This window comes from Desmodus rotundus, chromosome 6 (assembly GCF_022682495.2).
Source record: "Desmodus rotundus isolate HL8 chromosome 6, HLdesRot8A.1, whole genome shotgun sequence".
In the NCBI taxonomy this organism is placed as follows: domain Eukaryota; kingdom Metazoa; phylum Chordata; class Mammalia; order Chiroptera; family Phyllostomidae; genus Desmodus; species Desmodus rotundus.
In genome coordinates this window covers 151,252,907-151,278,541 of record NC_071392.1, presented here as the reverse complement: position 1 = coordinate 151,278,541, position 25,635 = coordinate 151,252,907, and the positions used below count along the sequence as shown (strand labels likewise).

At 43.3% G+C, this 25,635-nt stretch overlaps 1 protein-coding gene across 1 annotated transcript in view; it reads right to left on the bottom strand.

Moving 5' to 3' along the window:
• Nucleotides 1-25,635, bottom strand: part of LOC139441028 (teneurin-2-like) — a 2,123,458-nt gene that overhangs the window by 49,845 nt on the left and 2,047,978 nt on the right. Inside the window, exon 13 of the mRNA XM_071221851.1 lies at nucleotides 18,779-19,078. Within this exon, the coding sequence (XP_071077952.1) occupies nucleotides 18,779-19,004 (226 nt within the window). The 5' untranslated portion in view covers nucleotides 19,005-19,078. The remainder of the gene's footprint in view (nucleotides 1-18,778; nucleotides 19,079-25,635) is intronic.

The following is a 25,635-nucleotide window of genomic DNA, read 5'->3' as shown; positions in this document are numbered from 1 at the left end:
ATCTCTACATTCACACAATTTAAAACTGGGTTCACCATATGTCAGTACAATAACATGACAAAATGATAAATGATAAAAATAAAATATAACAACAGACTATGATGCTGGGCTATAACTTGTAAGAGGAGTTTTAATTTTGTGTTGAGCGGTATTCTCGGTTGGGACGAGTGTCCTGAGCATCCCTACATTAAAGCGAGTTGGCCGACCTGTGCCCTTTGTCCCTCTGCATCAGTATGGTTTAAAACACTCAAACATGTACTCTGAGGGAAGTAGTGACCTGCCCAAAGATTTAGGGAGAATTCTGTTCCCTGAATCATAATAACAAAAATGTACAAAACTAACATTCTATTGGGAAAACAGATGAAACAGAAGGGGTATTGTGGGTATGTCCATTTGACAGGGCCACAGGGCTGTCAAAGAATTCTTATTTCAGGAGAATATTTTAAGAAAAGGAAAATATGCATGGCCTAGTAAGTAAAAAAAGCAGAGTACTATATAGCATAATTCCAATTTTGAAAATGCATTTCACATATACACAAACAGCTAAAAAGCTATAAAATAAATATACCAAAATGATAATAGCCAATTGCTGTTGGGAGGTAAAATAATAGGTTGTTTTAATTTTCTTCTTTATGTATTTGTTATTTTCAAATACATTACAGTGGATATAAACAGCTTCATAACCAGAAGAAAAATTCAATGCAAGTAATTTTAAAAACCTTTAAAGACTGATCTCTTAAATTATTGGAAGTCCCATGCGGCAGCCTGCCTTTTATTCTCCTTGACAGTGAAGCTTGGGTATGCGGTGGACATGTCAAATGTCCAGGAATCCTGGGCCAAGTCAAGCACTAATGAACACACTATTTCCCCCCAATAAATAGCAAAACAAAGAGACACTCTGAGTACTGAGCACTGGATGTTAAATATTTATTGTAATTATTAATAACAATTGACTCGATTAAAAGGATACTTCATAAAATAAGAATAAGTGGGGTTTAAATTACATCCCTAGTTGTCTAAAGTTCATTCAGGTCCCAGCTTAACAATTATTTACGTTTAGTATAAATTAATTTACTGTTATTATCATTTGTATTAATGTCATCAATTTCTCTGATTCACTGCCACACATTCAAGGGAATCAACAACACTAATTTTACAGCCTAGAACTTGTATGGAACAACCAAGCCTGATGTACATCTCTCATGTAAAATTAATTCTTTCTTATTTTAATTATTTTGGGTGCAGGCCTTATCAAATGAAATTTAAAACACTATTTTTTTTTTCCTAAAATACAAAACCTCCTACTTTAGAGTCACTGCCACTGTTTAACACGAGAGGCTAATGAATGTGTTTATTACGTTTCCTCTGAAATAAAAACGTATGCAAGAGTGGAAATGCTTCTTTTTCTTTTTTTTTTTTTAAACCAGAGCCAGGTGATAGCATCCATAAACACAAACACTGCACACTCTAGGGAGGACTTTCTACAAATATTTTTAAAGGCTCCTTTTGGCCCGGAATAAAGCAGTGTTTGGGGGTGCCGGAGGAGCCTGAGCAGGGCTGGGAGAAGCCGTAATCTGAATACGCTAAGAAAATGTAAGCAAAAAATTGCAAATAAAACTGCTTATATTCCTGTAACTTGTTTGGCGACAGCCATATAGCATAAGGAAAGCTGCGCTAACTCATAACAGCATCTTGTAGTAAAACAGCTCTATGCATCCCTCTCAAACTGTTCGGCGCTCAAACCTCATCAGATGGCTGAGTAAGCATTACACTTGGGGATACTAAATCTGTTTCCAATATGGTGTACATTCACAGATACGCGCTTTAGCGTTCATCCTAAGACACTTCCAGCGAAGTACTTATCAAGAAAGGGTAATCGTATATTTAAATATTGGGATGCTACTTTCTCTGTCTACTTTAGTAACCTCGTTCACACTAGAGCAAACCCGAATGGATCTTAGGAAACCTTCAACAAATGTAACCCTGACGTCCAACCCAGAACCTTGACCTACAGTGGCCTCTGGGAAGCCTTTCCTTCTGCTCCCACAATACACTGTGCTTCTGTCCAGCAGGGTGGTTTCTGGACAGCATCAGCACTACATGGTTCTTTTACCTCCTCTGCACTAGTGTGTTTCCTGAGAGCCGGGCTCTGCCTTTTTCATGTCTGTATCCCCAGCTCTACAACAAAACCAGGGACAAAGCCAGCCGTAGGTAAGTGTTTGTTGATCTCCCATGGTTTAAAGTCACTAGCCTGGATTTGGGGCTCTGAATCCTTTCCACAGCCCTACCGTTTGAATGGCGGTGAGGATAAAGCAAACAGTGGATGAGGCTTTCAAGCTGTTTACAGACATTCTCTTTGCTGAGGGATCCATCCTGGTTCGAGCTTTGGAAGAGATTGCTTCTATTCTGGTACCAGCCCACTGGGATCAGAGAGACAGAGAACAGAGCTCTTTGTTCTTCCCGTGATTCTTTGTGGCACTACACCCATAGCAAGCTTACCTGCCTCGGCACAGGCACAGAAAGTAGGAGACTTATTAGAGGAGACAGGAACATTTCTCTTAGAAAACTGTTTTTTTAAATTTAAAATCACCCCCCAGGCAGACTACATTTTAAACCCGTACAAAACTAGATCATTTAGAATGCTAGGCAATTCTAAAGATAGATAAGTGGTTAGATTGGTCATAGATGAGCCCTGACCACGCAGGAACACCCCTGCCTCCTGGCTCCCACCCTCCCCTCTGCAGCGGTCTCACTCGGTTCCGCTCTTGGGTGGTATTTCTCAGTGTGCGCGTCCATGTCCAGGCCAAGAGAAGTGGACCACTCTGGTCTCAGTGTCAAGGCCACTCTGCGGCAGACTCATCTATTAGGGAATGAGTGCTACAAGCAGGGCCTGATAACCTATTCCCATGAGAAACTGTAAGGTTTGTGCCACAGAAACGACACTTTGTCACCAAGTGCCAGGTGAAGCTCCCAGTTGGGAGGACATTGGCCCTGTCTCTGGGTGGAGTCTAATGACTTTGGGGGCTCCTGGGCTCAATCCCCTTGGCTGGGACAGACCAAGGAGCACAGGAGCATCAACACAGGAATGCATTTGAGCACATGGGGGTTTTCAGATGGAGTTGTGGCATTTATAGTGATTTGTTACCAGGTATGTCATGCCCAGTGACAATCTGGGAGTAATTAGACACTACCTAAAAAGTATTTCATCATCAATAAACTTCACTCCCAAAATAACACTTAGGAGTAGGTATCAGATACCAGTTGTGCAGGGGAACCCAGCCCCCAAGAGACTTGTCTAAGACTCACCAAGTATCACGTGGCTCACCATGGTCTGGCTTAGGTTTATCGCCATGTATTTCTACTGCAAATTCTGTGTCTTCTTACTGATTTCAAGGAGTTCAGAACATCTGAGCTGTTAGAAAAACCTCTGCAGGGGAAGGAGTGAGGAGGGAGGCAGGTGCTGAAATGATGGGAGCCTGGGATTCTCAGCAGGTTGGAACTCTGACGTGCTCTGATCCACCCTCTCTATTCACATCGGAAATGGCAGGAAACAGAAGATGAAGAAGCTGAGGTAAGGATGGGTGAGGACATAGCAAGAAGCAGGCAGAGAATGGCCCAGCACATCACTTAACGAGGTTGAGGAGGTGAGAAGGGTCTCCTTTGGCTCAGACAAGGGAAAGGAGCTACCAAAAAATGTAACAACAGTGAGGAGAACTCAGGACCACAGTTCTGGGATTAAAATCATACTTGCATGGATACTGAAGGGTAAAAGGAATCATTTCCAGCTCGTGCTTCCTACTTTTCTCTGTTCTTTTTAAAAATATAGGCATATTCTTCACTTCATGAAAAACTCAACTCTGAATTTAGGGAAAGGAACAATGAACTGGACCAACAGGTGATGTAGCTGGATGAATGCTGAACCAGGAAGTGGAAACTGGGGTTCTAGCTCCCATCTCAGCAGCTGTGTGACCTTGACCACCAGAGATGCTCTCGGAGTTTAAGTTCCCTTATCTGTCAAATGAATGGTTTGAAATAGACGAGTCCCTAAGGAATGCCTGGTTCTGACATCCTCTGGCCATGGCATCTATGGTTTCCAGAGAAATAGCATCTGTCACATCAATGACACAGCATTTGTGTCCCTCCCTTTCTTTCTCCCCTGCTAAGGTGTTTGAATCCTGACAGTATAATAGAATAAATCACAGCCATCAGAGATGCGAGTGACACTGGCCACACACATTAGAGATAAACAGTCAAAAACCGCTCACCCGTGCCTTCCCCTTTGCCCACAGCCTCTGCTGTCTGACAACACTAAGCTTGAACTACGATTTCCATCTGGCCGCACAGACCGGAGCACCAAAATAATCCTCTGCATTGTCTTAATAGCTGCAACCATACTTGGCTGTCCAGCAGCCTGCCCATCCAGACCATCTCAACACCGGAATTTGATTTCTTCCCTCCAGCAAATGTTGAGGGAAGTACAGTTGTTACATGGTCAACCAACAAACATTTCCTCTCACCAACAACGGAAGCCACTGAAATTGGATTACGTAGATTTGATTCTCTTCCCACTTCTTACACACAAGTTGCCTGCCTCGGGTAGGGTAACTAAAGCCTCTAAACCTTGGCTGACTTTAAGCGCAGTGATGACTGTCATGTATTAACCTCAGAGGCATAACAATGAGGCACATGGTCATTGTTCAGCAAATGTAGGCTATTAACATCGGTGTTCCAACTCTTTTGTCTCTCGGTGAGACAAGGAGCGTACGTACTAAGGAGCTGCAGGATTGGGCAAACCGATAAGGGGGACAGAAAGCTTCAGAAAGAGTTCTCCCTGCTGACATTCAGGGACACCTTTATAATCCAAATGACAGGTAGCTCTCCAGCTGAAAATCCCCCAGTGAATCACCACTGTCCCCGTGGCTCTGCTTATCTATGGTCTTGGTACCTCAGTGCTTCCATTTTGAAAGTGGGGTGATATTAGACTGGTACACTTACGATGCAGAGCAGGATACCTGGTACTTCATGAGCACTCATTAAAAAGTTGTTACTGTTATAATCGAAAACAAAACCGTAAAAGAAGATGCCTTCTGTTCATGTCATCACTGGCCCAGTCCCGTTATAAATGTGCTGAGTTCTTCTAATGCTGTTAAATCTGAAAGCAAGTAGCTTGTAGCATTAAGCTAGCACATAATTTAACATCCTATGACTAATGGTTCTCCTGAGATGTAAACTGAGGTTGAAGACAAGGAAATTGTTCACACAGATATCACTTCCATCTTTTATGGTCAAGCCGTTTGAGTTCCTTGAAAAGAGTTAATTAAAACACCTTGTAAAGGTGATCGGAACTCTGAGGCTGAAATTCCAGCATGTGTTATTATTACTGTTTTGGTTAGCTGTCCAGTAAACAAACAAGGTAAGTGCTTAGAGGATCTAGAAAAGAAACAAAATGCATGTTGGTTTGCACTCGGGGTTTTGCTAAAAATGCATCGTGACATGCACGTCCCAGAAAGCTCTCGTGGCACCGGAAGTGGCCAAGCCACAGCTCTGGTTTTGTTTGGCAACAAAGGTCATTTGATCCTAGAAGAGAGAAAGGGGAGGTCTGGCAAAGCCAGCCCTGGGCAAAACAGCGTGCTTTCCAATGTCCCTTCCTAATCTATTGTGGCCCAGCCGAAATGACATGGTGTGAAAAGCTGCCCTCAGGAAGGCGGACTGGAGGGAGAGATTTAGGACTGGGTGCGATGCCTTCAGATTCACATGGGTGATGGGAATCCCCAAGGTCAGCAAACATTTATTAAATGTCCCTGTACACGGCAGGGACTAAAGGGGATGGAGAGATGAACGGGGCATAGTCTCCATCCCCAAGAAACTCACAGGGAATGCTTGCAGCTTGCTCCCCTGTCCTTCCCGAGACCTGGCGCAATAGCTTCTAAGAGAACTCAGTATCAGGTTACTGGGTGTGTAGTTAGAAATCTCACATGCACCAAAAGCAACAATGACGACAAAAACAACCAACGAGGGAACTTCAACTTTTTGCAACTTTTATGTAAATCTAATATTATTCTAAAATTAACATTTTATTATTGAAAAAAAATATTACCCAAATAAGCAGAACGAAATAGTATTTCTTATGTAACACAAAACCAAAAACAATGTCCACACCTTCTACAATTGAGTACTTGCCAAGCCCTATCTGTAATGCAAGCTCAGCGAGTTCTTTTCCAATCCACCCTTTCCCAGCTAAGGAGCCCTACCCTGACGGCTTCAGGAGCCACATCGGTCTCCTTTTGGCCTACACAGTGTACCTTAATGTGATTCAGCTGCCAAAGGTCTTAACCCAGTTTGCCCTGAAAGCAGAGGGTGAGACAAATTCTTGTGAATAAGTACGTTATTTAGGAAGTGATGCAAAGGACCAGCATTGAGGGACAGGGCCAAAACAGGACGGGGCAATGTCAGTCAGGATGAGTTATGGAGTTGAACACTGTAGGTGTGGTAGGTGGCTAGTGAGGACGGTGCTAGACCAGGAGTCCCCAACGCCAGGGCTGCGGACCAGTAATGGTCCGGTCCGTGGCATGTTAAGAACCAGGCCACGTGTAAAGCTCGCCTGAGATCTGCCTCCAGCCTCCCCACATCTTCTACAAAACTGGTCCCTGGTGCCAAAAAGGATGGGGACCACTGGGCTAGACCTTTCCAAGCAGCCTTAGGCTGTGCTTCTCATAATGTGGAGAAGAGCATTTACAAACAGTGTCCCACCCTTTGGCTTCTGAATCCACTGGTCAGAGGGGCCCCTCAGCTGCTGACTCTGGGATTGCTCTTTCCTGACGGCTCTCTTCCTCGAGGGCGTTCAGCTCCTGACCATCAGCAAATTCTAGGGCATGAAATGAGGCCAGGATCTTGTGCAGGGCCTTCCTGCACTGCTCTACCATTACAACAATGTTTGAAATCTGAGAATTTATGGAAAGATGTCAGGTTTTTAAAATTTTCTTGAGAAGTTGGGGGAGTTAGCAACACTAGGTCTGAATACCCTCAATGGCATCAAATGCCCGGAGCTGAGAGGCACTGCCTGGACATACGTGACCCAAATCAAGACAGTCCCCGCCCTGGTGCATGGTGGAAGCCAGCCTGCTTCATTCCTTTGCCTTCCCTCCCTTCCCCTGCGAGTGCTGGACTCCGTACCCTGACTCAAACCACTCCTGTGCTTAATAAACATTCCTACTGAAAGGCAGGTAGGGACCCGGCCCACGATTAACTCTAACTTTCCTCACCGACTTCACCTTTGGACATAAACTTGATTGTGTTTCTTCAGATGCTAGATTTTAACTCTACAACGTCGCTGCTGTAACGTTGAAGATGTTGGATCAGTTGATATCATTAATTGACAACGTGCTATACTCCAAGTCAGGGGCTCACATTAAATCCATCCTTGTGATGTCTAACGGAATGGAACATGAGAGGCAGGGATTCGGTGCCCTGGCTTCTTCTGACTCAGAACAATGAAAGGTGGACGCTGGCGACCAAGGACCCGCAATGCTGTATACACAGGCACATGATTGCTCATTATTGGTTTGGAAACACTGTGTAATGAGCACCTGGCTACACGGCATTTGTAATGCAAACCCCTCTAAGAATCTGGAAGCTCTATTCGAACTAGAATTAGGGGCTTCTGAGTGAAAAGTGAAACCCCGTGTCACTAAGCTAAGCTCAGCATAAGACTCTGTAAGCTTGAAATACTATCAGTTACCGAAGAAATGGTTACCAGTACCTTTTGTAGAGTAACTATTACACCCGATCCTTTGAGATGTTGCATTTCTATAAAAGTGCGGTTTTAAAAACACTGATGCCTGGGTCTGCCTCCCCAGAGGTTCTTATTCAATCAGTCTCTGGCAAGGCTTGGGGCATGGCGACTTTTTGAAAACTCCACAGAAGAGGCTAATGTGTGGTCACTGGTCCAGAGACAGATATGGCATGGGGGCACACTGTTCCCTCGTTGGTCAGCTGGGACAGCTCAGCACCTTGCTGTAGCTTCCCCGCTGTTCAGTCCCTGGGTTTGTGAAGCAGGACGTGTTTGCAACACACATAAATGGGGCTCAGAGCGCTCACACTGACTGAACCATCACTGTGGGCTGAGCAGAATCTGAACCCAAAACTGCCAGGCGGACACGGCTCTTTTGAAAATTGATGGTGGGGGTGGGGTTCCCTGAATTTGCAGTCATTTTCAGAGGAATTGGTTTGGACTATAGATATTTATTCTGCAGACGACTGATTCTTTTTGTTTGTTTGTCTGTGGACATTAAAGTAATATTCCTCCCTTCTATCCATGTTCCAGCTGCAGCAAATAGATCCATAGAAACAAATTTAATCTGCTGGAATTACTCTCTGAGTAAATTTAACATTTTGGTTCAAACCGCTACAGATAAATTCAGTACTTAATTCCCCCTACGTGGAGCGAAGCCTCACTGGCCAAGGACAGCCTGAGAAGCATGTATTATGTGGCCAAGGTGGCAGTGGACATGAGGGCATTGAAAAGGAAGTGCTTCAAACTATTTTTAAAATAAAGTGTGTCCCACTGGGAGAGTGAGTGCCCAGTGCCTGCTCTTCATAAATCAAGGTGAATGAAGAGAAGCCTCAAATTTTGTGGCTCTGGCCGAAGAAAAAGACCTGGAAAAGGAGGGGGAATAAGAGAAGACAGGGAGCCCCCTCTGACTTTCCTGCTTCGTCTCCTCATTCCTGAAACCATCTTTCCATCTTGGAGGAAATGCATTAAACATAATGCTCAAAGTCACTTTGGTAAAATATTCCAAGTCTTATGAAAGGCTGTTGGACATTATTAAATAAGTCTATGTTGCACTTATTTTTAATACCTTTGCGCACACTCGGTGTTTGTTCTGATAGCTCCCAGCAGAGATTTATTACCAAAGTGGATCTGACTTGAGGTTGAGTGGGAAGGCAAGCAGCGGTGCAGGAGGAATACTGAGCAACTCGCCGGTGCCCTGGAGTTTGGCTGCGGCGCGGAGAGAGGGCTGCTGAGGTATGCATGCCAATTAAGGTGCTCAAGAAATGAACATGAATTCACTTAGGGTGCACACCAGCCCCCTCCTCGGCATGGGTCCCTAGGGACGCTTCTGGAATTGCCAGAGCTGAAAATTAAATTAGAAACCTGCAACCTGACACCGAAAAGAAATGTAATGTCTCCTTTGATAAGATCAACGGGATGACTCACCAGTGGGCGGGGCAACAACCTTCCTGGACCCAGACCCTCAGCCACGGTGGGTGGGAGAGAAACTGACAGTACAGATTTTGTTTTAACTTTCTAGTCAGAACTGTGTCCTACCACCCATCACATTGCATCCATGTGAACAGACATGGTAGGTCCCTACCTAGGCACAGTTACAATATGCAGCGCCAGCCTAGGACCACCAATACTCAGGAAAACCAAATGTCAGTGCAATCCAATGTGTGCGTGTCAGAGTCTACTGCAAAAATGAAAACAAAACACAAACAAACCAAAAACCCTCTTTCGCAATGTGGAATTCGAAACTTTCATGCTGGACCCACACCCCACACGTTCCAGGGGGAGTGCTGTTCTGAGCCGTGATTTAAATTCTTCTCATCACAACTGGATACAAGCCACTAATAAGAAAACACTCTCGTAGCTGCACCCGTGAGTCAGAGCGCAAAACTGCTGAGTGCTGTGTTTATCTCCCTATTGACAGGAGGCGGGCGATCGTGTGCTGTGCACGCCGAGTCACTCCCAAAGAGGATGATCACAACCACAACAACGCGTTAAGGGCCCCTGGAATTCCGAGGGCAGAGATTTCACCAAAGAAGTGGTCTGCAGGTTAAGCCTTGTGGGATAAACGGATTTGGAAAAGGTAGACGGGTATTTCACAAGGAAGGATTGAGCACAGGAAGGTCTGGGCTATTTCTGCAGTTGTAATAGCCTTCAGGGGCCTGACATATACAATAAATGAGGGAACAGGAGGACTGGTATCAGACCGAAGGCAGACGTGGAGTCTAACGCAAACTGAAATGTGAACAGACTGGCTACAGGCACTCTACTCACATTTTCTAACGCAGTCTGGAAGCCAAACACAACACGCTTCAGAGCCAAGTGTCATCTGTGTGCATTAACTTTGTGGCCACTGATTTAGGAATAAAAAGGAAGCCAATTCTGAGTAGTGACTTTGAAAATAAGACGGATGTTTTATGTATTTATGTTTTGAATGCTGAGTCAAGTCTGGGCTGACTGAGTAGACCATGGACAGAAAGTAAGGTTTCTTTCTATCCACTCTCATGGAAATATCTTCTTCCTTTTCCTGTTCATTGATTACCCGTGTTCTCATGGGAGCTCCTTATCTCTTTTCCTTATACATTTTCCCCTGACGATCACACTAATTCCTATGAACTTATTAGCTGTCAATTCCTGTATCTCTACTCGGCTGATGCCTCTCTCTAGCATCTCAGAATGTCCACTCACTGCTGTTAGACATCCACACCTGCATGGCACAAGGCACCTCAAATTCAGAAGGTCTGTAGTTACACTTACTATCGTAACTCACAAAGCAGCTCAACCTTCATTTCAAACCCTGATCATCACTAACATGTACTCAGTTTTCAAACCACAAATTTCAGCAGTATCCTCGACTCCTCTCCCTCACTTTGCTTGCCCCGTTAGTTGCCAAAAAGCCAAATTCCACGGCTTTAAACATCCTCAGCTTTACAAGTCAACATGTCAATTGGCAGGAATACAATACCTACTCACTCGTGTTCTCTCTCTCTCTCACACACACCTATACACACACACACACACTTCATACCTGCTATGAGCCCCTAATTTATTTAACCACTGACAGAAAATGAACTAGGTGTTATGGTCACATAGAGAAGTGGTGGATGAGACACAATTGTTTTCCTATATTTTCCTTGCCCTGGATCCATATGAGGTGTTCAGTTGCTGGTACTACTCTTCACACAGGCCAGCATCTAACAAGGTTGAGAAAAAATGCAAATTCTTGTAACAACACGTTTTTCTATTCAGGCTTATGTCACCATTCCAGGAGGATTTGACCTAATAATCTGTACAATTCCACTTAAGGGGTTATTTACAAGCACTGACCTCTCTTGGCTTTTTAAGGAAATTCAGCATCAGAAAGGCAATAATCGTTTTGCAGGAAAGGAAAGAAGTCGATGCAGAAAAATCCCAGGACAATCTATCTACCTCCACTTTTACAGGGTCCTAAAAAGTCAACAATCTCTGGTGTTCAACCCGTCTCAAGCCATCTCCACTGTCCCAGTTCAGGTGACCATGCTCCCCTGCCTGAATGACATACAACCTCCTAACTCATCTCACCGACCATCTTATCTGCCTGGAACATACTCCATAAACCACACGCAACATTATCTCCCTGCGATGCTTCCGTGACCCATTTCTCCCCATAGCACTCTAGCTCACCTGTCCCCACTCCACATTTGGCTAACCTGAACTTCTTTTAGATCCTTGGGACAACCAAGCTATATCACTTCTGGACCTTTGCATACAGGAGTAGACAAAAGCAGGCACACAGTTGTTCAAATGGAAAATAATAGAATAATTCCTAAATAGTACAAAAATAAGCTCTATTTCTTTCGTGCTCCCAACTGTTAACCTCCTTTGCCCACCTCCGCATACTATACCTTTTGCTTGAGCACTCTTTCTTGCGTGTCTGATCTCCCGACTCCTCCTCACTCCTCACATGTGTGAGAGGATGTCACAATTTCTGATACTTCAATGTGCCACTGGAAGTCAGATGTCTCTGCAGACTGTCTGATATTCTCCCGCTCTTAGTATCTCTTACACTGTACCTACTTACATGTCTATTGTATCTCTCCTCTCTAGGATCACCAAGCTTTGTGAGGCTACAGACCACTTTTGCCTTATTCCCTGTTGTGTCCCATAACACAGTTGTCCCTCAAGTACTCCCAAATATTTATGAATTCATTTGAAAAAAAGAGGCAAGAACAGAGCAGTGCTTTAAAAAAACCAAGACTTAATTATAAGAAAAAAATATGCTGAGAAAGACTGAGGAAAGGAGGCGATTTAAATGGTGAAAAAAAGTTGGCAGCTTCTCATGGAGTGTGAAAACTGGAAATGAGATAAATTAAGAAAGAATAATGGTTGTGCTTTGGTGAACAGCGATATAAAGAATCAAGAAAAAAAAAAGAGAGTCTGGCAGAGTCTACCTAAAAAGCAAGAGCTGTTACACCTTTCCCAAAAGCTGGGAAATAATACAGGGAAACATATTTTGAGGAAAAGAAAATTATCCTTGCTACTTGGTTATGTAAGAAGAAATATTCCAAGGACAGTAGGAGAGTAGAAATGGAGTGTGGAAGGACCATACTTACCTTAGACTTCGGCGTCACTAGGGATGGGAGCACCTGTTATCAAATCAGTATTCCTTACCTACTTCTGATGTAAGAACCTTTCTTTCCTACATGGAATCCATTCCACTAGGTGCTCACCAAAAGCTGTCTCCAGGCACAGGGTAAGCCTAACTAAGTCCAAGACATGGTCACCTAAAGTCAGAGTGACAGACGAGTCATTGCCATATTTCCATAGCAGGCCCACGCAAATCTTCCTCGGGAATGCTCTGCTCAAGACTGGGAAACAAAGAAACAAGCAAAACGCTGTGCAATGATGCGACCAAGGGAAGAGAACGTGGAGTGGGGTCACGAAAAGACGACTTCAAACAGATCTTTTAGAGAGTAAAGCCAAATAAAAAGAATGAGAGATAAGAGATGTTGAGCGTGAGGCCCGATGTATTGCTAGATTCCCCAGCGATGGGACAAAGCCTTGTACTTTTGCATTAGCTAACCTCATTGGCGTATTATTATCGCACTTTCACGTGTCACTGAAACAATCTTGAGAAGTAGAAACAGTGAACGCTGAAGGTATAAGGACAAGATCGTTTCAAAGAAAATGCCATGGAGAAGAAAGTGTAGAGGACTTCGGGTAAAATTGGAGAATTACTACCAGAGAAGAGCAGGAAAGGGAAGATGATTCAAAGAAAGTTAGACCCACAGTTGAATCCAGAATTCAAAGCATGTGAAGGATAAGGAGTGGGCAAACAGAAAGGCTGTTACCCAATGGCCACAGTTACTGAGAACTATACATGTAATCCTAGAAGGGCAGTGAATATCAACAATGAAAATCCAGATGTAACTAAGTAACACAGACCTCGATTTATTACATGTAAAGTGAAAGAATGGATTAATTTTCATTCAGACATTATATGGATAGTCTTCTCTTAATTAAACCCATTCTTAAAACCTTACATTTAATCACATGCTGTAAAACGCACATCTCTTAAGAAATTGTATCCAACGGCACTATCTCAGAGCATTTTTCCAATTTTTCCTTTTTAACTTGTAGAACTGTCTGACTAGCAGCTCCGTTACAGTGGGTCGGCACGAGCTGGCAGCTGTGAGATGGCATCTTTCATTCCTTTCTAAAAATAGGGAAATAATATGTGAGTTATGTTCATCTTGGGAGCAAAAGGTATGGTGCGTGGGGAGCCAGCACACTCTATCAGCAACTGGAGGAGAAATTCAGGGTTTGAAGATGTCAGAATTCTGCAAGTCATAGGAAACAAATCCAAAGGGAAAAATAATTCTGCTGCACACAGTATTATGAGCATAGGAGAACTGACCCTCAAGTTTGCTGGAAATAGGATTAAACTGACAATAATTATAACTGCTAGCATTTATTCAGTATGTGTTAAAAGACAGACAATGTCCACAGAGTCATAAACACCTAATGGTTAGAAATTATCCCAAGAACTATACTGGCAGGAACTTTTACAGATGAAGAAAATGAGTCTTAGAGAGTCCATGCTCTAGAATTGGATCAAGTTCCTGGCACAATTTACCTGCGGGTCTGCTTCTTAACTACTCTCCCATGTGCCTCTCCTATGCAGCAACATAGATTTAAGTTAGCCAGCAAGAAGACAACAAACCATATTACACTGAAATATTGTAGAGTCTCTTTTTCTGAAGATTTTTTTTTAAAAAGCAACAACATAGCCAAAGACTAAGAAACACCATGTATTCTCAGTTGAGTTATGAACAAAAGTCCTGCCTAGAGGAAGGGAATAATTCTAAAGCAATCCTCTCAAGTTACTGTTCAGCCTTCCAAGTACTGACCACACCAACTCTTGAACTTCACTCAACTCTAAAAGTTGTTCTTTGTAGGTTAATTAAAGGATTGGCATTTTTCAAAATACAGTCTTTCTAACTGTTGCTTTGGGTGCCGGAAAAACCCCCAAAAGTATTTGACAACAATGGTAATAGACAGAAATGCTCGCAAGTTTTCAATGTCAACAATTATTATATACATTAATTGAGTCAATACAGGTAACACTGTAGCTTGCTAGTCATTCAGCAGTTTTCAGCTCATTTACATAGGGTTAAATTTATGCTTTGACAAATTACACACAGCAATAAATATTGCTCGAATTCTTTTAAAGATCGTGGGAATGAGAAATAGTTTATGAAATACCAAAATCAAACCGAGCCTAATATATATATATATGTGTATATGTGTTTATGTATTGTGAAAGCACAGGAAAGGGCTGCTGAAAATTATTTCTGTGCAAGAAACGATTGAGAGAACTGATGGAGGTATACGTGAAAAAAAACAATCTTCCCCCAGTTCTTTCTTCAACCTTGACCCAAACAGCCAGCCTGAGGTGCGGAGAAAGAATCCAATCTTGGCCCCCCTCTCAAGAGACTTGCACTACTAACTGGGAAGAAAGGCTTTCTGAGGAATGCGAAGCCTGGCTGAACTCTCTGGCCCACTGGGCCTTGGCTGGCAGAGAAGCCAGTCAGTTCTGCTTACCTGAGCAATATCATTTAGATAGCGACACCTTTCTTGGTTAGTGTTCCAGGTTGAGAGGTTGTGCGGAAAGGCGACGGCTGGCGGGGAGGGCAGAGCCTGCGCTAACAGCCAGGCTCATATCTGGGCAGCAGGAACTTTCTCCTGCGGTGGGGTCAGCGCAGAGGGAGGGCAGCCAGAAACGCTTTTGGGGGATCTGGATAGCTATGGGAATGGGGGAAAGTGGGTGAGAACAGGAATATATATAGATCAGTGGGGCTGGCGATAGTCCTCATTATCTGTTCAACCAATACTACTGACTATATGTTAGTAAGAAAGGTTTAAAGGGGTTGATCCCTAATAAGTTTATAAATTGAACTATACAGACCCCCCCTAGCCTTTGACTGAGGCTTTGGTGAGTACTTTTCGTTTCTTTATGTGTGGACCTGGGAGTCGAGGAAATACTGTTTAAAGCGCACCCCTTGAACCCAACTCCCTGATCTGAGACCTGTCTCCAACTCTTCCTAAGTTTGTGACCTTGGAGGATTTATTTAATCTCTCCATGCCTCAGTCTCCTAATCCATAAAAATGGGAGTAATAAAGGTACGCGTCGCACAACACTGTCGTGAACGCTGACGGAGTTAATACAAGCAACATGTTTAGACTGGCGCCTGACATGTAGAGGGTGCATCCCAGTGTCAGCCATTGTTCTTTTGTTATCGTTAGTGTTGTTCAACACACATCCGAATGCTGTGTACTAATCCTGGTGATGCACATAACGCACCCAAGTATGCAAAAATAGAGTTCAAGGCTAACTTTAGGCTCCTAAGACACGGCAGCATGTCTTGTATATCCCATTGTTCTGCACCCTAAATTCAGAGTCCGAAAGAAGAAGCTTACACACCTTGCCTGGGAACTTGGCCGACCTACACGCTTCAAAGTGGCATCTATTTATTTCACAGGTTGGGTTGGGTCCGGGTCTGATCGCGGCTCAGACCGCTGGTCACTTTTGTCAGGTGCATTAACACTCCGACCACTAGCATGCCATCTATTGCAGGATTAGTCATTAACTAATTACTAATTACTCCAACGGCCGCGGACGTAAGGTCAGCAGTTTCATCCCTGCACACCAGGAGGATCCCGCATAATAGAGGTCAGACAGGTAATTTGCATTGTTTCTGCTTAAGAGGTCCACAATAGAAGGCAGCAGAGGAGGATTCTGTATGGAAAGCAAGCAAAGGCGGCCTAATTTGACGGGAGCTTCTAGAAGCTTCTGATCTCGCCTGCTGGGACCTGGCAGCCTCCTGCATTTGATAACTTGCAGCTGGCCAGCTGGGGAAACTGGATAAGGTCTGACCCTGGCCCCATATCACTTCATTGGCGGGCGATTCTTTTCCACTCTGAGCATCTGGAGAGTCACCCAACTGTGTTTGCCAAACTTGCTCGTATGTGAGAAGCGTGTTTGTTTTATAAGCAGTGTCTTGGGTTTTAAATAAGAATACCACAGGAGACGATCACACTGTGATCCCTGCTAATGTACCTCCAGGCTAATAAGTACTGAGATGATCCTGCTCTTTGATTTCATGAATAAGAAAATAAAATGGGAAACGCATGACATTTAAAAAAATTATTGTTATTACTGAGTGTAAAATTTATTTTAACCCTCTCTGTAGTGGCTACGTTTCACGGTGACTGTGTGGCTTGCCAGATTGTATCTCCTGTTCCCCGTCTCCTTAAATACGCGCTTATTTACTTCCTGCAGAGTTCAATTTTAGAACCCATCAAAGTAGATCCACTCAGACTCTGACTACATTTCCATGCATAACTCCATAGACGTCTTCAGAAGGAGCTGCACTTGCATATGCAAATGCTTTCCAATGCCGGTTCATTTTTACTTCTGGCCTGCACAGTTTTTAATCCCTGCAAACACATCACACAAACAAATATGGGCTCAGTAGCAACACACGGCATGTGTGAGTCGTTAATTGCAACGCTCCGAGTTCGATATGGCCAAGCAACTTCCATTATTATTGATGGAGAGGAACGAGATTAAACAGGAGGAATAAAGGTATATTTGAAAATAAAAACCCAAGCACGTGGTTTCACTTTATGTACATATTAAATCAGGGAAAAGGTGACAGGCCCCTTCACAACTTGACAATAACCTGGGGTTTACAGTCCAGGGCACAATGAGGCAGAAGCCAGCACGCACCTTTAATGAGACTTCGGAAGAAGAGTCTGCAACTCAGCACCGACCGAGAGAAACAAAATGTGTGCGAGAAAACCCTCAACGAAACCAAAAATACGGCAGAAAACAGATGGCTTTCAACAACGGTGAATGCGCATCACCTTTCAGAATATCTGAGTCTTGTGCGAGTGACGCTCTTGGGAGTAAGAGAAAGGTGTCATCATTTTTCACATTGGAAATTTAAACACTGCCTTCATTAATTAAGCTGTAATTCTTCATATATTTCTTTCCAATTCCCACTATAGGCACTTTGGCGTCAGGTGAGAACGGGAAGTAAAACATGGGTTGAAGCCACTCACAGATCAAAGACATTTTCAAGCAACCCTCCCCCTGTTTGAAATGTGTTTCATTCACGTGAAAATAACTCTGAAAATAAGAGTGAAGATTAAATAAAAACTGTATCTTGTAAGGGTCTATAATTGCAATGGAAACAAAATTTTAACTGTTTCTTGGCTGATTTTTTGGAATATTTTGCTAAATATAAAGATATGGAGATAGGCTAAACTGGGAGCACATGAAAATATATTTTTTGGAAAAACTAGTGGGATATCTATAAATTGTGTTTTCTAAGAAATAAAGAAAAATAAAGTAATTTAAGGAAGCTAAGAAACCAGGAATGGAATTCCAAGCTGCTCTAGACTGAATGTTCATGATCCTCCACATTCTTAGATTGAAACCTGATCCCTTTAGTATTTAGAGGAGGGGCCCTTGAGAAGTGATGAGGTCATAAGGGTGAAGCCCTCATGAATGGGTTTAGTGACCTAACAAAACAGGTCCCAGAGAGCTCCCTCCCCTCTTCAGCTCTGTGAGGACCAGGAGTAGACAGCTGTCCATGAACCAGAAAGAGAGCCTTCATCAGACACCAGATCTGCCCACGCCTTCATCTTGGATTTCCTAATATCCAGGACTGTGCAAAATAAATTTCTGCTGTATCTAAGCCACCAGTATATGGTATTTTGTTATAGCAGTCCAAACGGACTAGGACAAAACCTAAGGTATCTCATGAGGAATGAAATCAGTTGCAACGTTGGCTGGAACAAGAAACAGAGCATCAGTAATGCGATAACAGGGCAGGCAGGGTCTTGACCTTGGCACTTGGCAGAGTGACTGTTCTCAGTGCGCTGACTGTATTTCTGTGCATTCACCTGTAACTTTGCTGAGCCATTAATGTAAATCACACACACAGCAAGGCTGAAACACCAAATCCGAGATGTCGAGCTAGGGAATCAACTCAACTATACCACCTTCACCTACATGTCCACACAAGAGCGACCTTTGACAGGTGATAACAAATGCCTTACAGATACTGAACATGAAGAGAAAGTCAGCTGTTAGTATTTGGGAGAAAAATATTTTCTTCCCCAGTGAAATCAAAATACTATGAGTCAAGAGAAATCGACCCCCTGTGGAGCCAAGGGTCTGCTGCTACGTTACATCTGTCAAAACCCACCAGGGTGTGTCTCCAAAACCAACCGTCAAATCATCAAAGAAGGTGGTGTCTGGGACCAAAGAAGCACTTCTGGGATACCCGCAGGATAAAAGGGACTGTTCTCTTCAACAAGACTGATGGGACCCTCGATGGCGCCGTACTTCGCCCAGACTTCCACCAACCTTGGTCGTCAACAACAGGCAACAGCACAAGTCAAGAACATAAGACAGTGAGTCAGCGGGGCCGCCCCACGTACCTTGTCTTGGAAACTCATCTGACTCCCGGTGGACGAGGTCCGTGACCCGGTTTCCGTAGTGCATCCTGCCGTCGTGGTCATAGGCCTTCAGAGTCTCGCTGGAGCTGTAGGACTTCTGCGTGGGCACGCGGCAGTCTTCGCTGTCCAGGGAGGAGCTGGTGTAGCGGCATTCTTTGCCACACCGCCCCCGGGTCAGAGAGCGGTGTCGCCGGTCCTTTACATCCATTATTCCCGCTCAGGCGGAGTGCCGATGCTTTCAGAAGAGACAGGCCTCAGTGTTGGCACGTGTCACGTTGCCACCTGAAAACATCAGAGGAAACAACCAACACTGTGATTATAAGAAAATGCTGCCTTTAGTTCTGACTCACATTCGGACTCATAACAACATAAAAAGCAAATTTGGTCAGTGCCACATAATCTCTCTTGCAAACGCTTAATGTATACTTAAACAATCAGCCTAAATAGAAGAACTCGATCCAGTCAATTAATTTTCTGGCTGTTTAATTGAATAGATTTAGGGGGGAAAGTAATAGCAAAATAAGTCATCTGCTGGTTTTTCTATATGTGCGCAGATGACATGATAAGTCTGTCACTCTAATGCAAGATCTTACTGTGGAGCAGCTGAAAGCAAAACTGAGTTTAGCCTTCTTTAATTATACTCTCTCTCTCTGCCGCGGAAGAGTTGGAGAAGACAAATACAAAGAGCAAATAAAAATAAAAGTACGTGAGGCATAAATTTATGCTGTGGCTGCTTTGCAATGACACCAAGTCAATCTGACTAACATCAAATTGCCTAGCTGGCTCTGGCGAAGGATAACGTAAGGCATTCTTGACAAGGCAAACAATCTCCCTCCGATTTCTTTGGTGAGTCTTCAGCAAACTCCTAGGCAGTTTCCTCTCCTTGGCAAACGTGTGTCTTGGACACACCTGGCCACTTCTTCTTCCTCATCGTCTACCACCTGGAGGGCTTGCTGACAAGAGATCTAACTGGCACTTCAACCTTGTCACCGACCTGTCCTGGTCCTTGCCGGATAACCGCTGGGGAAAAGAAAAGCGGGAAGTGCACTGACTGAAACAGGAAAGCCGATGGAAAGGGGCCTCTCTGACCCGTAAACAGGCAACCAGGGACCCCACAGTCTGTCGCCTGACACCCTGCGCCTGGCTGTGTATGCCCAACATCTGCCGAGCAAACACCACAGAAATGCTGAGGTGCCTCCAAGTTCCAAGTGATGGGCTTGTATTGATTTCACAGGCCATGCAAAATAGCACGGCCTACAGGGCCAGGGACTGGACAGAATGGACAAATAAGGATTTTAATTAAAATGGAAAATGCAACCCAGAGTCTGGGTGTTGCTTTTTCTCGAGGCTACTGTTGCTCTCTGACTCCTCAATGAGTCAGGACCTGCCTGGGGGGCAGATCTGTGGTTTTGAGCCCCTCTGCTCTTCTCTGGTTGTTTACCACACCACAGCAGGACACCCTTGTATACCAAAGGACTAACCTGCGTGCACACCACGTGCATGGCATCTGTCCCAAGACAGCAGAAGCCAAGTTAATGCCTCCCTGTCTTTTCACACCGAGAGGTCCCTCTTGATCTCAGGAACCCTCCTCATTTACACTGTTGTACACTTTGTCAAATCCTGCCTGTAATCACGGCTGATTTTGTTTGGCAATGAAAACACCACCAAGCACAGTTGTGCTGCTGTCACACTCGCTTATATAAAAAAGCTCATTGTGTCCTTGAAGCTATAGGTCCTGACTCAGGGAGTTTGAAGCATCTTTGAGGGTCCCCAGTCAAGATCCCAGGACCTGCTTAGGGAACACAAACAGTGAATGTTGGCATGGCAGTCTCTTCTGGGCAGAGTCAATTCTAGCGTCTTAACAGGAACGGCATTTCTGAGTGCCCGAAGCCAACTCCCTGAACTTCCAACATGGGATCTCCACAGTCTGGAACCCAGGTCATAGCCGGCCAGGAGCATGACTGCGGAAGTCCCGGCTGAATGCCAGTCGGCATGGCCACCGGCCAGCCACAGCCCTTGCACGATGACTCCTGCCCTTTCCGACTCAGTGTCCCCGATCAGTGAAAACAGGAACTCATAGTGTCTGCTTCACAGAGTTTTAGTAAAAAGTGAAACATACTGCGATAAAGCCCCCCATATGCTAGCACATGGTAGTGGCCCATGGGAAGTAGATTTTTGTTCTCTTCTCTGAAAGATTAAACTGTTTTTTCTCTTAGCTGAGTAGTTTGCAGAGTTGCCTTAGCTATGGGGGGAGATGGTAAAATAAATCCCTGAAACTCAATGTTCTAATTGTGAACCTCAATACTTGAACTACAGACGAGTAAAGAAAGACCTTCGGCCACTACTGAACCTATGTAGGACTGTGCGGCAACAGGAAGAGCCACAAGTAATTTGGGGGGAAACTGGGTGTTTTGAGGGGATTCCAGAATCTCCCTCTCCCCTGTTTCACAGTAGGATTTCACCTTTTAATGTTTTCAGTGCCCCTGACTCACGACATCGTATCTCCTCTACTCTGCATCATGCTTTGGAAAGCAGGCTGACTTTCCATATGTGGGTATGTGATTTTATTTTATTTTTTAAACCATGCTCTGGTTTATACAGCTATTGAAAGAGCCCGAAGGCCTGTTACCTAGTTATAAAGTGGGATGACTTTTGTGTTTGGACATTTTGGTGTCGATTTGGCTGCCTGGTGACCTTTTCCCGCCCAATTCCTCTTTCCCAACTGTGCCCTCCGTAGCTAAGTTTGTCAGTGATGTCACTGCCAGACAAAGGACAGAAATGTGTATATAATGAGGTAAAAATGACAAATCTTAATCAAGAAAAGCTAATTTCCTAGGAAACTGAGCAGAATACACAGACCGTGAGCCTACAGATATTTTGTATTTAGCTTGCCTGTTGTTGAAACTTTTTCATGTTAACAACAAAAAAAAGACAAACCAGGAAATATTAAAATCTGGTTCTCCGGCTGCTTAAAAATTGGGCTGTGTAGAAACTTCTGCTCCCAGAAAGATGGAATATACTTTCACTTATTCCTCCCAATAAGTTCAGCTCAAAACCCTGGGCATTATATGGAAAACAAGTGTAAGGAGAGTTTGAAAGGTAGAAAGAAGAGGCAGAGAAACTCGAGCCCTCAGCCCCAAGGAACGGTACCGTGGTGAGTGTCTGGGATTTCTTGTGGCCACTATATCTCCCGGATTTGTCCCTCATGACACTGGCAATCCAGAAGCACCATGGGCACAGGCAACAAAAGCTCCAGCAAAAGCTGGCTCCCCCTAGTCAAAAAACTAGGTAAGGGGCAGCCTAACAAGAGAGAAAAATTTAGATAGCAACCACATCACTCTAGCCAAGCAACATGGAAAAAACTGTAGCCCCACTTCCATCTTCAACAGTAAAAGCCAGGTGGGGACCCTAAATTTCCATGATGCTGAGGAATCATTAAGGCACCCCCACCCCCACCACAGTAATTTCAGAGAAGGCTAAGAAAGGATCCAGGACTTTCATGCCTTCCCAGAAGTTATGAGACCATTCCCTCCCTCACAGGAAGCCTGGCCTCCACCCAACTGGGTAGTAACAAGGTACCCCGCTCCTTCTCTGTGGGGGTGTCATTGGAGAAGGAGACCCAAGAGGAGAGAGTCAAGACTTGCACTCCCTCACCATGGTAACGGGTCCTTTTGCTCCTTGTTAGAGGTTGTTGCTGTAGATAGATGCCACGTGAGGAGGAAAAGGAAGGTGCTCCCATCTCTTCCACCCAGGGGGGTACCTGCGGAGGCCTAGTAAGGAGACAGAACTCCCATATCCACCCCTCCCAGCTTCTCACAAAGAGCACCCTGCGCTTGGGTGTTGACAAGACTGAGTGGGGAACCTGGACTTCTTTCCGAACCTAGCAGTGATGGAATGGGATGTCTCTCATCCTGAAAGAGCAGTGTCAGGAGAAACCAGCCAGAATAGAAGACTGAAATAGGATTCAGAATCTCATGATACCCAAATGTTTAGTTTTCAGTAAAAAAAAAACCACCTGGCATACCGACAACTAGAAAGATCACAAACTGAATACAATTAATAGATGCCAGTGCTGAGATGACAAAGCTGTTAGAATTATTTGAAACAGATTTAAAAGCAGCTATAAAAATACTTCAATGAGCATTTATGGATGAAATTAAAACAAATGAAACAAGAGAAAATCTCATCAAAAAAGGAAAGTTTCAGCAAATAGAAAATATAAATAAGATTCCAATGAACATTTTATTTTTAAAGATTTTATTTATTTATTTATTTATTTAGAGGGGAAGGGAAAGAGAAAGAGAGGGAGAGAAACATCTATGTGTGGTTGCTCCTCATGTGCCCCCAACTGGGGACCTGGCCTGCAATCCAGGCATGTGCTCTGACTGGGAATCGAACTGATGACCCTTTGCTTCACAGGCCCGCGCTCAATCCACTGAGCTACAACAGCCAAGGCTCCAATGGAAATTTTAGAACTAAAAACCAAAATAACCAAAAAAAAGAAAAAGAAAAAGAAAAAGAAACTTAATAGATGGGCTCAAGAACAGAACGAAGGATAGAAGAAAGAATGAGGGAACTTGCCAAACTGAACAAGGGAAATAGCCCAAATCTACACAATACATTAAAAAACAGACTAACAAGAAAAAATGAAGAGAGCCTTTTGGACCTGTAGGATGATAACAAAAGACCTCATGTTTATATCATCAGAGTCCCAGAAGGAAAGTAGAAAGAGAGGGGGGCTGAGAAAGTGCTAAATCACCAGCCAAATGCATCCGAATTTGCAAAAGACATAAAACAATACATGCAAGAAGCTACGTAAGCTGCATACATCCCTATCAAGACATCCCACAGTCAAACCTCTGAAAACTTAAAGGAAACCATGAGAGCAGGGAGAGAACTGACACTTTATCTATAGGGGAAGGCGATATACTAGGAAAGTAGATACCTCATCTGAAACCATGGAAACCAGAAAGAAATGGCAAAATATTTTTCAATTGCTGAAAGAAAAGATCCTTCCACCCAGAATCCTATATTCAGCAAAAATGTCCTTCTAGAACAAAGGAAAAAAACAAGAAATTCTTAGATGAAGGAAGAGTAGTTCGAAAATTAGCTGTCTAAAAGAATGGTTCAAAAAAGTAGCTGTCTGAAACAGAAAGGAAACAATAAAAGGAAAAATCTTGGAACATCAGGAAAGGAAAAAAATATGACAAGCAAAAAAATAAGTTAATACAAGAGACTTTCTCCTTTACATTTTCCAAATTATTTTTGATAGTTGAAGTAAAAATTACAACACTGTCCAATGAGGTTTTAAATGTAGGTAGAGGACATACTTAAGAAACTGTACTATAAATGAGGAAAGGAAGTTCCTTCCTCCTCTACTATGAATAGAGGAGGAAGTTTCTACACGTCATTTGAACAGGTGAAGTGATGAAACCAGCAAACCGTGGTAAGATGTGTAAAAAGGCTATCCAAAGAGATGTATTCAAACACACTATAGGACAAGTCGAAATGGAGTTCCAAAAATGTTCAGTAACTGACAGGAAAGTAGAAAGATGAAAACAGTGAAATGGAAAATAGAACAAGAAAATAAACAGAAAACAAAAAGTAAAATGTCAGACGTAAGTCCTAAAATAGCAGTGATGACATTAAATGTAAGTGATCTAAGTCAAATACAAATTTAAAAAGATATGTGCGGAGTTGATTTAAAAATTCGAACCAGCTCCATGCTGACAACATGGAAGTCACTTTAAATGTAATAAGGTCAGCATGTTGGGAGCAAAACTGATGAAAAAGGTATGTAATCAAACACTATTCAAAAGAAAGCAGGAGTGACTATATGACCACTAGACAAAGTGGATTTCAAGGCAAAGAAAACCACCAGAAAGAGAGGGGCATTATATCATAATGAAAAGATCCATTCACCAAGGAGAAATAGCAATTTAAAACATGCATGTACTAAAAAAGTCTGAGCTGCAACATACATGAAAAATAATATTTTGAGATGAAAATAAACAAATTCGTAATTATATTCAGTATTTGGAAGTTTCAAAATTAAAGTCCCAAGCATTAATAAACAACTAGATGGAAAATCAAGGACATAGAAGAGCCCCAAACGTCATCAACTGACAGGGACTGCTGAACGTTGACAGACTATTCCTCCCAACCACAGCCAACTGGCCGGGGAGTACATATCAGACACACCACAGTCTGGAGCACAAAACCAACACGAACAATTGTAAAAGAACTGAAATCACACTGAGCGTCTTCTTTTACCGCAATGGAATCAAACTTGAATCAGTAGCAGAAAGAGAAGAAAATCTCAAACGCTTGAAAACTATAAACAATACTTTTCTAAATAATTCATTGGTAAAAGAAGTAGGTCTCAGTGTCGTCGAAATATACTTTGAAGTGAAGGAAAGTGAAAATACAACATAAAAAGGTGTGAGAAACGGCTCTGCAAATGATCCTGGTAAGGGGATAAAAAGACAACCTCCAGACTGTGAGAACCTATCTGGAAACCACATATTGGGTAAAGGGCAAATATTGAAAATGAAGAAATATTTTCCAAACTCAACTATAAAAACGGACCCAATACAATTTAAAAACAGGCAAAACACATGAAGGGACATGTCACCAAGCAGAACACCCAAAGGTCAAATAACATATAAAAAGATATTCAACATCATTCGCCATTAGATAAATGCAAATGAAAACCACACTAAGATATGACAGGCTTGTCAGAATGGCTGAAATAATAATGATAATAATAATCATTAATAAAAACAACACTAAGTTCTGGCAAGAATGTAGTAAAAGTAGATCCCTCATACACAGCTGGC